Raw genomic sequence first — 16,307 nt, 5'->3', positions numbered from 1 at the left:
ATGCAGTTTGAAAACCACCTTTCCAGTCATTTCAGAGCCCATGAGCAGGGCCCCAAGAGCAAAGTGGGAGAGCAGGCGACAGACATCATCACTTTGGTTGGGCTACGTTAGCCTTATGATGGTGGATTTCGAAGAGACTGACTTTTCTCCATAAAATGTTCTATGGCTTGAGACTATCTGACTTGCAAATAGGGAAGGAATAATCTAGATTATCCTTGCACTTTACCCGCAGGGAACCCTGTGGTCTAACCCCACCCACATCTCCCATTTCCCCCTGTCCGAACTTTCTACCCTGACCGTCAAGGCCATGGCCACGCTGTATCTGTTGGTTCAGCCATGAACCCTCCGGACATAGGAGGAGCTCAGTGAAGACTGTCAAACTAATGACTGGTCTGTAAGAACCGCTCCCTGGGGAAAGGCCCAAAGCAGGAGTGCCACGCTGCATGACTAACCTGGGGGACGCCATCGTGACCCAGCACGGCTCGGCCCAGAGGTCCCAAGTCCAGGCCAGCATGTTAAAGGAAAGAATTGGATGCTGAGGAATTGCTGGTATTGGCTCTGAAGAATAAACTCAAAGGCGACTTTAAAATAAATGCACAGTGCTACGGGCACTGCCGTCACACTGATGTCCGTAATAACAGCTCACGGCTGAGTGTCACGGTCAGTTTAAGCGTGTTAGCGCACTCATCACTGCCGTATTGCACCGCCTTCCCTCTTCTGGAAGGAAAGCTGTCGAGTTTCTCTACTTTTATCACGTAAGAGGAAAGCGATCTAAATTAAAAGAAAGACAACAACAAAGCAACTTAGCAGTGAAGAAATCCAACACACGCCAACCACCTCAGCTGGCTATGAATGAATGGGTGCTTCCTCCCCAAACCCATAACTCCAGTACAACCATGAGGAACACAGACAAATCCACATGGACATTCTACTAAGAACATGGCCAAAGCTCTCAAAACTGTCAAGATCATCAAAAGCCAAGTCACGGAAACTGCCGGAGATCACAGGAGCCTAAGGAGCTTTGACGACGAGATGGGACGTGGTATGTGGGGTGGGATCCGGGAACAGAGAAAGGACATTTAGGCAAGAACTAGACAAATCCAAATGCGGATGGAGTTTGGTGAATAGGAATGTGCCACTGTCAATGCCTTGATTGTGACAAATGTACTGTGGTCGTGTCGGATGTTAACAACGGGGAAAACTCGTTGAGGGACACACGGCAACCCTCTCTACCACCCGAGTAACTCGTCTGTAACACTGAAACTACTCTAAAATAAGTTTATTTTAAAAGAGGTATTTTCATCAAATAGAAGAACCCCTAGGATTACTTTCGATGATGTTGTGGAATGTTTTTCCTTGGGAATTTTAGGAATAGTACAGAGAACTCATATCTTAAAGAGGTTAGGTGTTCTTCTTGGGGCAGGAGACTGGGCTGAATTATTTATCAACATTGATTCTTGATTTTTGTAGTAATTTTATTTTGTGTTTTAATTAAATTTATTGAGATAACATAGTTTCATAATGTTTGTAAATTTCAGCTGGATAACTTTATAGCATAACATCTCTTTATTCCACTCTGTTCACCATCCAAAGTCTAGTCTCCTTCCATCACCATATATTTGACTTCCTTCACCCTCAGTAAGACTATAAATTTGTAATTTGTATTATTACGACTCTTCAAGCCAGAGTAGTTGGAAAATGTAAGGAATGAGGAGCTGATCACTTGTAAGGATGTGTCAGAGTTATCGCAAAGGTAGTAAGTTACTTAGCTGGTGCCCAGCGGTTACAGGTAACACCCCGTGGGTAAATCACGTACACGCAAATGCACCGCCGGTTACAGAGCGCTTGCCCTTTGTGTTGGTATTCATGTAGTTGAGAATTTCTCCCAGTAGAGGGCACCATTGACCATTGAATGGAAAAGATGCCCCGGCATAGGCGACAGACCTCACGGATTCTACTTTGAACAGTTTATAGCATAACTCTGAGGAAGTATAACCTGTGAGAAATCTTCTCCAGTATTACCTGTACAGTAGGAAAGGGGGATTAGATAGTACCAGCCAACAGGGGGCGCATTTCACAGAAAGGAGAAAGTATGTTGGACTATACCAGACAATGGAGCCCTTACACCCGCGTGTTACTGAAACGAAAATCTCCCCACTCCACCCCACGCTGAAAAGCAGGTTAAAATGACAAAACAAGAAATGCTTTATCCTAGGCCGGACCTGTGTTTCTGAAAGATAATGTGGGAGGAGACCTTAGAGTATCATCTATCTACTCGTTGATTGACCACAAATGTCTTGCTCCACATAGCATTTCACAAAATAGCTCATGCATTTAATTCTTAACCTAAATAGAGCAGCCAGAGCAGCCTCTGCGCGCGCGCGCGCGCGCGCGCACACACACACACACACACACACACACACACACACACACACACCGCCTTAATTAAAATTCCTTCATGTCCTCCCATTCCTATCACGTCCAAGTACAGTACAGAATCCTTAACATGCTCTCCTCAGTCCTGCATGGTCTGGCCCCAGATGACATCTGCAGAGCCACCTTAGACCTCTCTCCACTCAGTCCATGTGCCTCAGCCCCCTTCCCTTCTGGTCACTGCCTGCTCATCTTTCGAATCTCAACTCCACAGTTTTCCCTTGGAGAGCTTCACCCATAGGTTAGGTAGCCCCATCAAATGCTTACAGAACACCTTGCACTTGGCCTTTGGAGCCCTGACGATAGGTCTACTACATGCGCTAAACACGGCACTAAACAATGTCGGCATCAATAATTCACTTGCCATTGCTGGATTGATGTTGATTCTCCTGTCTAGATCGCAAGTTCCTTGGGACGAGGGCTCATGTCTTCATTCTCCGTGTATCTCAGCAGCTAGCATAGGACCTGGCTTAGAGCAGATTTTACATATTAATTTGTAGAATAAATGATTGAGGAAAAACCGGGTACCTGCCAGCTGTCTGGCTCTCTCCTACCTGTTTTACTCTTTTCATCCAAAAAGAGGGGCGGGGACATTTATCCAGGAATTAGAACTACTAATATTTGGGTATTATACAGGGTATTTGGGAGATTTGGGGAAAACAATGTAAGCAAAGCACTTGTTAGCTGCAAAATATGAAAAAAAAAATAAGATAAGATGGCATAAAACAAAACTTTTGTCATATTTTTGATGGTTCATCAAAAGGGCATATTTTCTAGAGAATATCTCCCAGGATGCCTGCGTTGATGGGAGCAGGTTAACACTTCTACGTATTATTCAGGTGAAGCTGGGTACTATTATTAAACCAGGGAACCTGGAAAACAGCTCAGCCTCCCTTTAGCAGAGCAAGGATCTAGAGGGAGAAAAATGTATAATGGATGCCAGGGAAGCTATGCACAATGCAAGATTGTATTAAGCTGGGCTTGGCCAATTAAAATACTCCTTTGCTCAGGCTTTGCTGTGAACTCAAATTGTCTTTGGCCGATGGGCATCTCTTTGACTTGTCTCTTAAGTCCTTCTAACGAGTTATGACTCATCTTCGAGAGCTTCCTCACTGTTAAGTATAACAAAATGTTTCAGAATTATCTTATATATTTCCTGCCCCAAACATGGGATCAGCCATATTTCTAAGAAATAATACATCAAGAAATAGTCTGGGCACTGACTGTCACCACTGCTACTCGCTTGGTTATTGTTTCTATGCCCCTTAAGTGATATGTACATTTTTTTGAAAAGAAAAAATATCTCTTGAGTTTACATTGATCCTTCCAATTCAAGTTTAGTACAACAAAAGTTTTAAATAAGCACTTCTCTATTACATCTACATACATTTTCTTTATTCTATGATGAGAATTCTGGATCTCAAGGACACAAGGAATGATAGAATAACAATATCGATTAATTATTCATTTACTCCACAGCACACACACACACAGCAGTCTCAGAATAACAACACTTGGATTTCAGAATTTACTGCTTCTGATGAGATGAAAACCCATTTGTGCTGACCTCAGAAGAAATGAAGCCAGAAGGACAAACAATAAAAGAGAGCATCTTTGCCACACTGTGTAGATTCTACGACACTTACTCTCTTGACAAAGCTCATTTTGTTTTAAAAAGATGCTGAGTTACGTTATTCAGACAAATGCTTCCGGTAAAACAAACAAACACAAAAACACATTTTTACGATGGAATAAAATATAAATATAAATTATATATATGTATATACATAATCATCTTAAAATAACCAAAGAAGTAACGAGATAGAAGGGAATGACTAGACCCACCATGAAGAAAAATTAGGGTTTCAGAGGTTCAAATAAAGACTTCTTTCACTCAGAGTAGTTATCCATCCTAAAATTTTTGAATTTTCATTTTGGTGGCCTTTTGGAGAGGGGAAGAGAAAAGTCAAAGCTCAGAGACCACACGAAACAGGAAGTTGAACAGAAGGTTCACCCCATAATCAACTCAAAATGGTAAATGGATTTAAATGTAGAACACTGGACTATAAAATTTTTAAAGAGGAGAAAAATCTTTGATTCCTATAGCTACACAAAAAGTTCTTAGACTTTATACCAAAAACATGATCCATAAGAGGAAAAACTGATAAACTGGACTTCATCAAACTTAAAACTTTTGCTGTATGGAAGACCACCCAAGAGGATGACAAGACAAGCTTGGTATGGAAGAAAATACCTGCGAACCATATATTAGGCAGAGAACTAGTATAGGTGAACAACTCTTGAAATTCAGCAATAGAAAAAAGCAAACAATCCAATTAAAATATGAGCTAAAGACATGACGAGAAATTTTGCTGAAGATATACAGATGGCAAACGAGCATATAAAAAGATGTTCGACATCATGAAGCATTAAGGAAATAAATCAAAACCACAATGGGATACTCCTCTACACCTCTGAGAATGGATCAAATTAAAAACACATGCTGATGAGGCTGTAGAGAAACTGAATTACACATACACTGTTGGCAGGTGTGTAAAATGATACGGCCACTGGAAAACAGTTTGGCAGTTTTCTTAAAAATGTAAACATGCAACTGCTGCTACCGTAAAACCCAGCAGTTATATTCCTGGGCATTTATCTCAGAGAAATAAAGACTTAATGTTTATACAAAGACCTGTATGTAAATGTTCACAGAAGCTGTATTCATGATACCAAACTCTCGAAACAACCCAGGTGTCTTCCAGTGGATGAACGGCTAAACAAACCATGGTATATTCCATACCATGAAATACTGCTCAGAAATGAAAAAGAATGAACACACACATGACAACGCAGATGGATCTCCAGGGAATTATGAAGAGTAAAATGAATAAAATAAATACGGGGGAAAGTATGACAAAATCACCAGGATCCCACATTGCTGGTGGCTGTGTCCTTTGAGGAAGAAATCTGGCATACGAAAGGGCTTCCTTCACTTCAATTTTACTTTTATAAATATTTCCTAAGAAAGTGATCCTAGATGAGGAAGCACAATTTGTATCATAGAGTCTAAAATGGCAAAAATTAACACAAGGTAATAGCTTAGAAAAGGAGTGAATCAGGAAATTATGGCTGTGTGCCAGATGCGGCCCACAGATCGTTGTTTATAAACAAAGTTTTATTGAAACACTGCTACACTCATTTGTTTACGTATGGTCTATGGCTGCCTTTGCCCTACTATGGCAGAGCTGAGAGTTTGAGAAAAAGATGTATGTCCCACAAAGCCTAAAATATGTGCCCTCTGGCCTTTTATGAAGTTTACTGATGCATAGTTTAGATTTTGGCTGTTGGTTAGTAAACCAAGGTCCAGAAGCTTCCTAGACTATTTTGCAGCCATGAGAAAAATTCATGGGAGTTTGTAAAGAATGGAAAAATGTTTCATGCTATAGGAAAATAAGAGAATACAGAACTATTGATTCGATAGATAGATAGATAGATAGATAGATAGATACACTGTTGCAATTAAATGAAGAAAAACATTTCAAAGGGGAGTAGAAGGAAGTATAACAAAATGTTAACGTGATTTATCTTCAAGTGATGGGCAATACATGTGATTTTAGTGTTCTCTCTACACAGCTTTCCTTCAATTTATATTAATGAATATGTTTCGCTTTAAAGTATAAAAATAAATATCAATTTAATAATGGAAACTAAAAAAATAAATCAAGCCTCCGGTGCACTAGGCTTTCACAGACTTAGATTCTGTGTATGATTCTGAACCGAACTCTAGTGTCTTCATCGAGCGCTCAGTTCCCACCCACTGAGTTAGAGATTTTACTTCCATCCGTATTTATCTGGCAGGAGAGAGACAGCGTCTCGTGTTTCTGCTCAAGTGTGGTTAATCCTTGTAACAAAGGACCTCAACTGTCCCTTTGCCTTCATTCCTTTATTATCCGCGTGTGAGTTGCTGTCACTTCCAAGGGAAGACCAGATGAACTGAAATCAACGAATGACAACCTAGGCCAGAGAAGAAGCAGAAGTGAGACTTGGAGGGTAGACAGAGAAGAGAAAACACGGGAAAGTAAAAGTAGAGGACTCCTTGCTTCCTTCTGAGGCGCGTGCTGTGTGGACGGACGAGCGCTGTGTAGACGGACCAGGGCTGCCACGGGAGCCGGGCGGAGTTCTGTTTGTAATCATTCTCTGGAAGTGTATGAACTTAGTTCAATTACGAAGTAAAACTTTGTGAGGGCCCCCCGCCCATCAGAATGTTAAGGGCTTAGCTAAAGGATGAAGCTTAATTCAAAACCATCAAGCCCGAAGGGCATAACGAGTCAGACGAGTCAGACGCAAGTGGGAACAAAGTTAAACCAGAAAGGTGAGGTCAGCCAGAGTAACTTCACTTCCCATAATCACTTCCTATTCTCCGCAAGGCCTGGAAAATTAGCTGCATTCAACCTTCTGAACTGCTTGGGGGACGCAATTGTCGCTTTCCCAGCATCTCCTCATTCTTCGGGGGATCAAGGGTAAGGGCTGCAGGGCTGCCGATTCGGCTCCAATTAGTCACAACTCGCTCCGCATCACCGGGCAACCCCAGGCTTTCATCACCCCGCCTGCTCCGCCTCTCCGCACAAAGATGCTTTGAGACAGAGTGAATACCGGGCAGCTGTGGGATTGACTACGAGGCAGAAAGAGAGGGCGGGAGGAAATGATGGCCACACACCCATCAATGACCATCTTGGCATTTACTAATCACATCTCATTTTTTAACCTCGTGAACAAATTAAATCTAATTTCCTTTTTGGGAATCGACAGCCACAGTGAAGAGCACCCCTGGTTCTCTCGACATCTCTATTCCTTCATGAAAATCTCCCCCAACTGCAGAGAGGGGGCCCAAAAAGGAAGCCTAACCTGGAGGGACTCAGTTCATTTATTCGACAAAATTTACTGAGTACCAACTATGTGCCAGGCGTGGCTCTAGACTTTCAGGATACAGCAGAGGAAAAATGATAACGGTCTCCGTCCTTACGGAACTTATACTCAAGCAGAGGGGAGACAGACACTAGGCAGTAAAGATAACAAGTAACTTATATGCGTGTGGGGAGATAATAAAGGGTATGGGGCAAAGACAGAGCAGGAGAAAATGCGAGAGGCGAAGCGGCAGTGGGGGCTGAGGAGCCGCCGCCTTATTAAGGAGGATGGGCAGGATGAGCCTTACTGATTAAGTGAGCAAGGACTGGAAGGAGGTGACAGTCAGGAAAGTGGTAGCCCACCTGCTATGAGCTAATACCTGTTCAGGTATTTCCCCCAGGACCTTCATGACATAACAAGGACAGTGTAATAGAGTCTGGCTTCTTTTCCCAAAAACTAGTTTCGATCTTAAAAAGGAAAATAATTATTACGAGGCAGGCCCCGCAAGAGCAGGGACCCCCATGTCTTTACTACTGGACCCCGAGGGCCTGGCATGTAGAAAGTGCTCAATTCAGTTTTGTTGAGTGAATGACTAAATGATCACCAGCTATTTATAAATAATGCACCATTCAAGACAGACAATGGCAGAAAGCCATTGGAGCCATGCCCTGAGCAGGTTGTGTCGACTTCCTTAGTTGACCCCCACCTTCCTGCTCTGCTCAGCCGGAGATTGGCCCAGCACAGAAGTGCAAATCCTGGCAATGGGAGATGGAGAGGCATCTGGAAAAACTTCTCCAGGGGTCAAGCACCTGGCCTGTCTCAGGTGTGTCAGCAACTCTGTTCCATTTAAATCAATGTATTAACCACTTACGCAGCACCTGCTTCCTATGGAGGGTCCCAGGGATGCCTACCTCCTCATACTCATGCTCTAGATAAGTAAGCCTTTGCCCCGAATCCCTCTGTCTCTGTCTCTGTCTCTGTCTCTGTCTCTGTCTCTGTCTCTGTCTCTGTCTCTGTCTCTGTCTCTGTCTCTGTCTCTGTCTCTCTCTCTCTCTCTCTCTCTCTCTCTCTCTCCCCCTCTCTCTACCCCTTTCCCTCTCCCTCTCTCTCACCTTGCTCTAGGAGAAGTGAGCTGCCATGTTGTGTCTGGCCCTATGGAGAGGTCCAGGTGGCAAAGAAATGACGTGTTGGCCAATAACCTGCAAAAGCCCGAGGCTGCCATCAGCCAGGTGAGTGAGCTTAGAAGCAGATGCTTCCAAGTTGAGTCTTGAGAAGACCACGGCCCCCCAACACCTCGACTGCAGCTTCTGAGGGACCCTGAGGCAGACGACCCGGCTAAGCTGTGCCTGAATTCTTGACGCTCAAAACCTGTGAGAGAAAAAATGTTAGTCGTATAAAGCCACTGAGTATTGTTATGTGGCAATAGATAACTAAGACATACAATCTGCCCTCAAAACAAGATATAGTAAGGCAAATGGTATGATAAATACAACATATTTGGGGTACAGGGGTTCACAGGAGGAATAAATAGGTGACTGGGGGTTTATATGACTCAAATTTACATACTTCTTTAAATTTAGTGAGTGTTCCCACCACAATTTTCTCATTTGATCTTTATAATAAACCTAAGGATGATATTATTTGACTTATATGAATTATTAATTGATTCAGTCATCCAAGCAAACATTTTAAGTGTCAAATGTATGTCTGCGATGGGTACAAAGGAAACCTATATAAGCCATGGTATCCGCCCTCAGAGAACACAAAATAATATAGGTACATTAAGTAAACAATAAATAGATACATAGACTTTGTAACACAGTATCTTAAATGCCATAATAATCTTGAGCTATGCACAAAGATGACTCAAAGATGAGGTGACGAGCTCTCCCAGAGGAGCTAAGATATACTCTTTTCTTTTCCAGCTTTACTGTGATATAATTGACAAATTAAAGTTGTATATCTTTAAGGTGTACAATGTGATATTTTGATATATGTATACACTGTAAAATCAAACTAATTAATGTATCCATCATCTCACACAGTTAGCTTTGTATGTGTATGTGTGTGTGGTGAGAATACCTAAAATCAATTCTCTCAGCAAATTTCAAGTATACAATACAGTTACCTACAGTCACCATGCTGTGCATTAGATCCCCAGGATGAGTTCGTTTACCAGACTATTGGATCCCAGGAAAAAACGCAGGCAGAGCATCTCAGGCAAACTCACGCAGTGGCGTGGAGTCTGAAACAGTGCAGTCTGTTTCAACTAAGCCAGTATAGGTAGATAGCGGGGTGCATATAAAGAATAAGAAAATTTGGCAGGTGGAGAGCTGGCTTTCACACTCAACTCTTCTGGACTAAATGCTATCTATGCTTTTTCCATGTTGTCATACCATGTTTTCAAATCTTTCTCAACCTCTTTTCCTGGTTTCTCTTCCTCCATCGTGAGATGTGACGATCAGTATAGATCACCGGAGAAAAACTCAGGAGCCAGAAAGGGGCTCAAGTCAAATAGCAAGTCAGTGGGGTGTGGACTTATGTTCTGAAGTGAGAAAGGGAGGGAGGAAATATCAGAGAGAAAGTAGCTCGAGGGAAGAACAAGATTAAAGGAAAAAGTGTTCAAAGTGTACGGGGGCTTGGGGACCTTTTCCGGTTGGCCGGCTTGGGGCCAACCCGGATTGGAGGTTTTGCTTGGGTTGCTTTGGTTGGGGGAAAAAAAACAGCTAAGGGCCCTTCAAGGTTTAAGAGAAGAAACCGATTCTTTAAAATGGTAGACCAAGGTCCTGGCTGATGACATGTAGTAGGGAAGGTAATTCCCCTCCGTGGTGGCCTCCCCCAGACCTACGACCCCATTCTAATTGTTTGTCAGACAACTTGTCTAATTGACAATTTAAGGAACGTTCTGTAAAATACCTGACGAAACTGTCAGGGTCAGCCTTCGAGAAACTGTCACAGACCAGAAGGGACTAAGGAGACATGATGATTAAATGCAATGTGACATCCTCTGTGGGATCCTGGAACGGAAGAAGGACAGTAGTGGGAAAATTAGTGAAATCTGAATGAAGGGTGAAGTTTAGTTAATGGAAACAGACTGTTACCGGAGAGCGGGGGCCTCTCCCGGTGCATCGTCCAGGTTCTTGATGTCTTGCACAAAGAATTGAGCAAGACACCGAAACACAGCAGAAAAGAAAAGTTTTATGAGAAGGGAAAGTCCACTTCCAGACGTGGAAGCGGCCTGAGCAAGAGAAGCGTGGTTCAAAATGCCTGGTAACAAAGCCTTCGGGGTTTTTATGCCTTTTTGCTGTGGGTGGTTACTTAGAGCGGGCTTCCTTGACTGACAACTAAGATTGACAGGACTCAGTGAATCATCATTTTGCTTTCTGCACGTTTGTTCCCAGAATTCAGTCTATTATAATGATATTAATGAACTTCCAGGCATATGCATCATATTATAAGGATGGTATAATGAGGCTCAGGTGAGTTAAAGGTTGTTGGGGGTCTTCACTGCGCAGGTGCGAGTGACGGGCTTAAACTGGCACCTAAATCTCTGCCTACTGGTTTCTTTGAGCTAAAAAAAAATGCCTTCTGGCTTGCTTAATTGTGGGCGGATTAGGGCGTACCCCTTCTAAGACAGGATGACGTCAGTGTCTTTGCAGGCAGACCTGAAACCCCCTAACTAACTTTCCTGCCTACCTCTTTTCTACCTCATGAACCCCCTTACTAGTATGGATGTTGAGGGACGGGAGGTCTCTTCTTCCGAATCCGCTTCCTACTGAGAAGGTCCGTAGTCCCTGCTTACAGAGGTTTCATGGAGCTCTTTCCCTTCCTGCCTCAGTCAGGGTGGGGTCTTGGGTTTCCTGCTAAAGTGCCACCTCAGTCCCTAGACAAGGAAAAGAAAATACAAACTCGTTATTTAAATCATACATCTACTAATTTCTATTATTGATTTGCCTATTGAGTGAGTAAAGGGAAACTGGCTTGGTTAATATATTTCTTAAAGAGTAAAAAAGAAAGACCTTTGGCTTAAAGTCCCCTCCCCCCTCAGACTCTAAGGGCCCTGCCTCGTTTAACATCATTTCTGCTTAACAATGGGCTGATGACCCTTATCAATAGCTAGAGAATCTGAGTCACCAGGGCAATTATCAGGAATTGAAGGAGAGGGCCTTTTTCCCCAAGAAAGGAGGGAAGAAAACTTAACTAGGTTTACTAAAAAGATTAACTCCGCAAGAGATGTCCCATTTCATTTCCTGCTAAAAGATTAAGAATTTTACTGGTGATGTCCCATCTGAATACCAAGGTGGGTTTCTTAGGACCTCGGTAATACAAAAAGATAACATTAGGAAAGGCTGAACCTGGTGAGAGATACGTAAGAACTTCTGTATTACCTTGGCAACTTTTATCTAAATCTAAAAATGTTTCCAGATAAAAAGTTTATTTTTTAAAATGACAGGCCAGTAGTAGAATCTAGATTATGGCTTATACGGAGCAATGCTTTGATTGGCTTCAGCATTTGTAAATCGACTTTCAAATCCTGTATACACAGTCTCTTGGGTGAATCCTTTATGTAAAGGGACAATTCTTTGAAGATTTTCCAAGGGAGTCCTAATTTAAATGTTACATCAAAAGCAGGTTTTGCATGGGAGAATATAAGGCACTTATGATAATCTCACATAAACAGTTAATGAAAGAGAATATGGAAGAATCGAAAGACCAGATGACGAGTGACGTCACCAGGCTCTAAGCAGCTGGGAGAACATATATTTGAGCATCTTCTCCTGGTCCCCAGTCAGTGACCTAAATTAGGACACAGTCCAAATAAATACATACATACATACATACATAAACACTGAAAGCATTGACTACCTACGGACCCTCACTAAATTAACTTATAAAGGGAACAAAATCATGTGAATTGGAAGGGGAATGATCAACGTGAAAATATTCAACAGTGTTGATTTATTTCAGGGTAAGGTGAAGATCTTAACTCTTCACCTTAAGGCAATTGTGTTAAATTCATTTTCCACAACAAAATGTCAAGGTGACCTTCAAACTTAGACTTCAGAGGGAACTAGACTAAACGCAAGCTCCTCATTTTCCTCTGTTCCTCTTTTTAGATTCTCCGGTTCTTCCGAGAAATAAAGAATTCTGAGGCCCATGAGAGGCACTTACTGTGCAGGAGGACACACTACACGAAACGAAAAAACAGAGAAGAGTAGATGATGATCCAGTGAACGGTAGATCCAGATGCGGCATGAACAAGACTGAGGCTGTCCTCTTAGGCCACCATAAAGTCCTGGGGGAGACGTTTGTCAACATGGTCTCTGCTCCGAGGGCACTAGCCCGCTGGCCACTCCTCCGGCATGCTCTCCCAGGACTCTGTGGCTTCTCCATGCTCCTCCCTCAATGGCACGCCCTTGCAGGGACCAGAAGCCTGGAACGGACCCTTCTTCTCTCACGGCCCTCAGAGGAAACTTGAAAGTGCTTTGTTACAGATACAAACGTAAATATGTTATTCACATAAGGCAAGTGGTTAAGAAGCTCCCGAAACTCCTATTTCCCACATCTAAATGTGGCTCTCCACAGCTCCAGCTTCATGTGAAGGGACCGGCCCCTCTTAGGAAGTGGGCAGTAGCTCCAGTCCAAAGACAAGCCCAGGGCCCGCCCATGAGGCCACAGCTCCGTGGAGATTCCTGTAAGGTCCTGGCCTCCAGCTCACTCTGAGGCATGCTGCGTGCAAACAGGAACCAAATTAGGAGAACCGAGCCAACCACAGTCAGAAAAACGAAAAGTGCTCTAACTTGTAAACAGAGGTGCATTTCTCATACATCGCCCTGCCTCTGTAATGTTTAAAATGGAAACAGCACAGTTGATACCCAAACATGTGTACGGGAAGACTGCACCTGGCCTTGAAAGCCTCCCGCTCTGTGCTAGGCCTTGCTGTTGGCCCTTGAGGAGTCCCCCACCCCACTCCTCCTACAGAACTTCCCCGGGCCCTTTGCTCCAACAACAGCAAGGGAGAAGTTCACAGCCGACGTCGGAAGGGGTCAGTGACCAGGTGCCATGGTTTCAAACATTTTTACCCACATTGGTCATATGAGCTTTTCACCTTAAGACGATCTGGAAGTCAAGAGGGTATTTTGAAGAAAATGTATTCGAAGAGGAAGATGCAAAACGTGTCATTCAACAAAAGAAAAAATAGTTGTTCTGTGCCTAAATAGGGCAAATGAAATCATGGGGTTACTGCTAACATTACGAGGCGGTGGGCGGGGGGGGGGGCGGCATCTGGTTCGAGTGAACAGCACACATGGTGTCGAAAAGAAAAGCAATCAGAAAAGGCAGAACGCTGGGCAGTGACCACGGGCGGTGGGCGGGCCACGCCCACTGTGCCTTGCGCTGTGTTATGGGGCGACACCTCGTAGGTGCGCCAGCTTCCCTCGTGCTGCTGTTTTAGTAACAGGAAAGCTGGGCTTTCCCGCATCGTGATCAGCTTGCGGATAAGGAGGACAGACGCAAGAAGGCAGCTAGTCCGAGGACAGAGAGCGCCAGCCCTGTGCTGGGTATCTCAGTGGGACAGCAGTGACAGAAAAGGCGGCACCACACGCGGCCGGCACCATACGGGGGACCGGCAGACGCCTACCTGGGAAACGGCCGCCAAAATTACAGCCTGAGGTTTCCTAGAATGGTTTTGCCTTCCTAGTGGATGCCTTTTTGTGTATTTTCTCAATGACGCCAAAGAGCGGGAACTCTATCAATGCTTCCAGCTCGATTTGGGTGATAAGGTCTAAATAAAATTACATTTCAGAAATGATTCACGACTAACACTGGTAGTACAATATCCCTCTGCGTCCAGGAGGGAACGTGGGTTTAACGCCAGGAGACTGGGTTTAGGCAGCATCTGTTCTATCAGCAGCTTGTCCTTGAAGAAGATGCTCAAGTCTTAGTTTCCTCATTCATAAAATGTGGCCCATACCTTCTTGTGAGAAGAAAATACATTCAGGTGTTAGGTCAATGTGCCCTGTGAGCCTGAGAGCATTACAAAATGGCACAGCTATAAGTAATGGCAAGCAAGACAGGATGCTTAGAAATTTCTGACAGTGATCCCTGAGAAGTCTAGATATGCAGATATGCAGATAAAACGCACCTAGCTGATCTCGAGGTGCGAAGACCCTTCTTAATAAGACCAAATATATATACATAGATCAAGTAGACTCTTGAAAATATGAAGTTCACCTTTTAACAGCTCTGTCTTGGAAAGAACAAGATGCATCTCTGCAGTGTTTTCTTGGAAGAGCAAATTCACAGTGACGTGTGGAAGCTTCGTGGCTATCTAACAGGATTGTGTCAAATGAAATCTCCAAGCCTTCAAATTAAATTGGAAATAGAACAACAAGCAGGCTCTTCAGTGGTGTCATGACTTAAGATTTGGCATAAGTTGATGGGTATTTGAGACGATTTGTTTTTGTGATTCGGTGGAACACATTTACCTGGTTCACTCCCATCCACTTAGGTGGGGCCCCCTGCTCCCCTCCCTTGAGCCCTCCTGGGGCAGGGGGAAAATCCCCCAGAGGAACACTTTATGCAGCTCCTGGACATTTGGTCTTTGCTTTCCCTCTGCTCTGGCTCTTCCACGATTTTCCTGGCAAAGTCCAGTGAGGATGCCCTCACCTACCATCAGTGTTGGCCACTGAAGTTACACTGAGCCTGCACAGATCTGCTTTAAAACAGCCTTAGTGAACTGAGTTATGTGTGTTCCTCTGCCACGCTCTGTCACCTTGATCCCAGAGGAGACCTCCCCTAGGTCCCCAATGCCCTACAGTGACCTGTATGTGAAAGCCATCCTTTGCATTTCAGCTCATTGTCCCTCCCACCCCAGACTCCATCAGGCACAAGTCCGTGGAGTTAGCAGGAGAAAAAACTCTCAGATAGAAGCCATACCGTCCCCCAAGCCCTCATCCCCTCGCTTCTGTCCTGATCGCTTTCTCACACCTTCTGACCAGCTGCATCAGTCTCCTTTCCACCGTTGCTCCATAATCATCCCACTCTTACGAAGTTTTGTGTCTCACCACGAAGCTCTCACTAAGTGATGGTCGTAAGTATTGAGTCATTCATCACTAGCATCTGACATTCATGCGGCAGCCTGATGGCAGAGGCTGGGTGCCCAGAGGCAGTGGTGAGCAGGAAAGGAAGCGCTAGCCTGGATTCTAGCAAAACTAGGACAATCCCGGCATAGGTGTAATATATCCATCATTTATAAGCATTTCTTCCAAATTTTCTGCTCCTGGTGCTAAAATCTGAACCATGCCCATGAGCCACTGTTCACTGTTCTAAAAACAGCTCTTTGTATGCTTGTAGCAATAGTAGATTCTAATGTCATCTCTTTCCCCAATCAAAAACATTAGGTTCTACAAAGCAAAAATGCCAGGCTCATCGAATACACCTGGCATCTGAATGATGTTCTGAATGATGCGAGCAAATTCTCTTATGGTATCAGTTTAGAGCACTAGTCCCAACTTTTTTGGCACAAGGGACTGGTCCTCCTATGAGAATCTAATGCCTGATGATCTGAGGTGGAGCTGAGGCAGTGATGCTAGCGCTGGGGAGTGGCTGCAAATATAGATGAAGCTTTATTCACTCAACTGCCACTCACCTCCTGCTGTGTGGTCCAGTTCCTAACAGGCCACAGACTGGTACTAGTCCGTGGCCCGAGGGTTGGGGACCCCTGGTTTAGAGCATACCTTACTAAATTAAGCATTAGGGAGAAGAGTGTCTATGGGGAATCGCTTCTTTGGCCCTTAGCCCATTCCGTCTCATGCAGATACCTACGGGATGCTGCCGTGTGTGTAACAGAAGCTGCTGTCATCGCTCACTGGATGTCTGCCAAGTGCTCCATCATCGTGTCCCCAAGTTGCTCATCACCACCAGGGAGGCTCTGTGGGAGCCATCTGCTGCCCGGGAAATGCTGA

At 44.1% G+C, this 16,307-nt stretch overlaps 1 protein-coding gene across 1 annotated transcript in view; it reads left to right on the top strand.

Moving 5' to 3' along the window:
- The first annotated feature begins 939 nt into the window (after positions 1-939).
- Positions 940-16,307, top strand: part of TBC1D9 (TBC1 domain family member 9) — a 140,019-nt gene continuing 124,651 nt past the window's right edge. Inside the window, exon 1 of the mRNA XM_011374314.2 lies at positions 940-1,042. Coding sequence (XP_011372616.1) covers positions 940-1,042 — 103 coding nt within the window. The remainder of the gene's footprint in view (positions 1,043-16,307) is intronic.

The sequence above is a fragment of the Pteropus vampyrus genome, unplaced genomic scaffold (genome assembly GCF_000151845.1).
Source record: "Pteropus vampyrus isolate Shadow unplaced genomic scaffold, Pvam_2.0 Scaffold243, whole genome shotgun sequence".
Lineage (NCBI taxonomy): Eukaryota > Metazoa > Chordata > Mammalia > Chiroptera > Pteropodidae > Pteropus > Pteropus vampyrus.
Note: the sequence above shows the minus strand (reverse complement) of the source record. Positions and strands in the feature narration are given on the sequence as shown.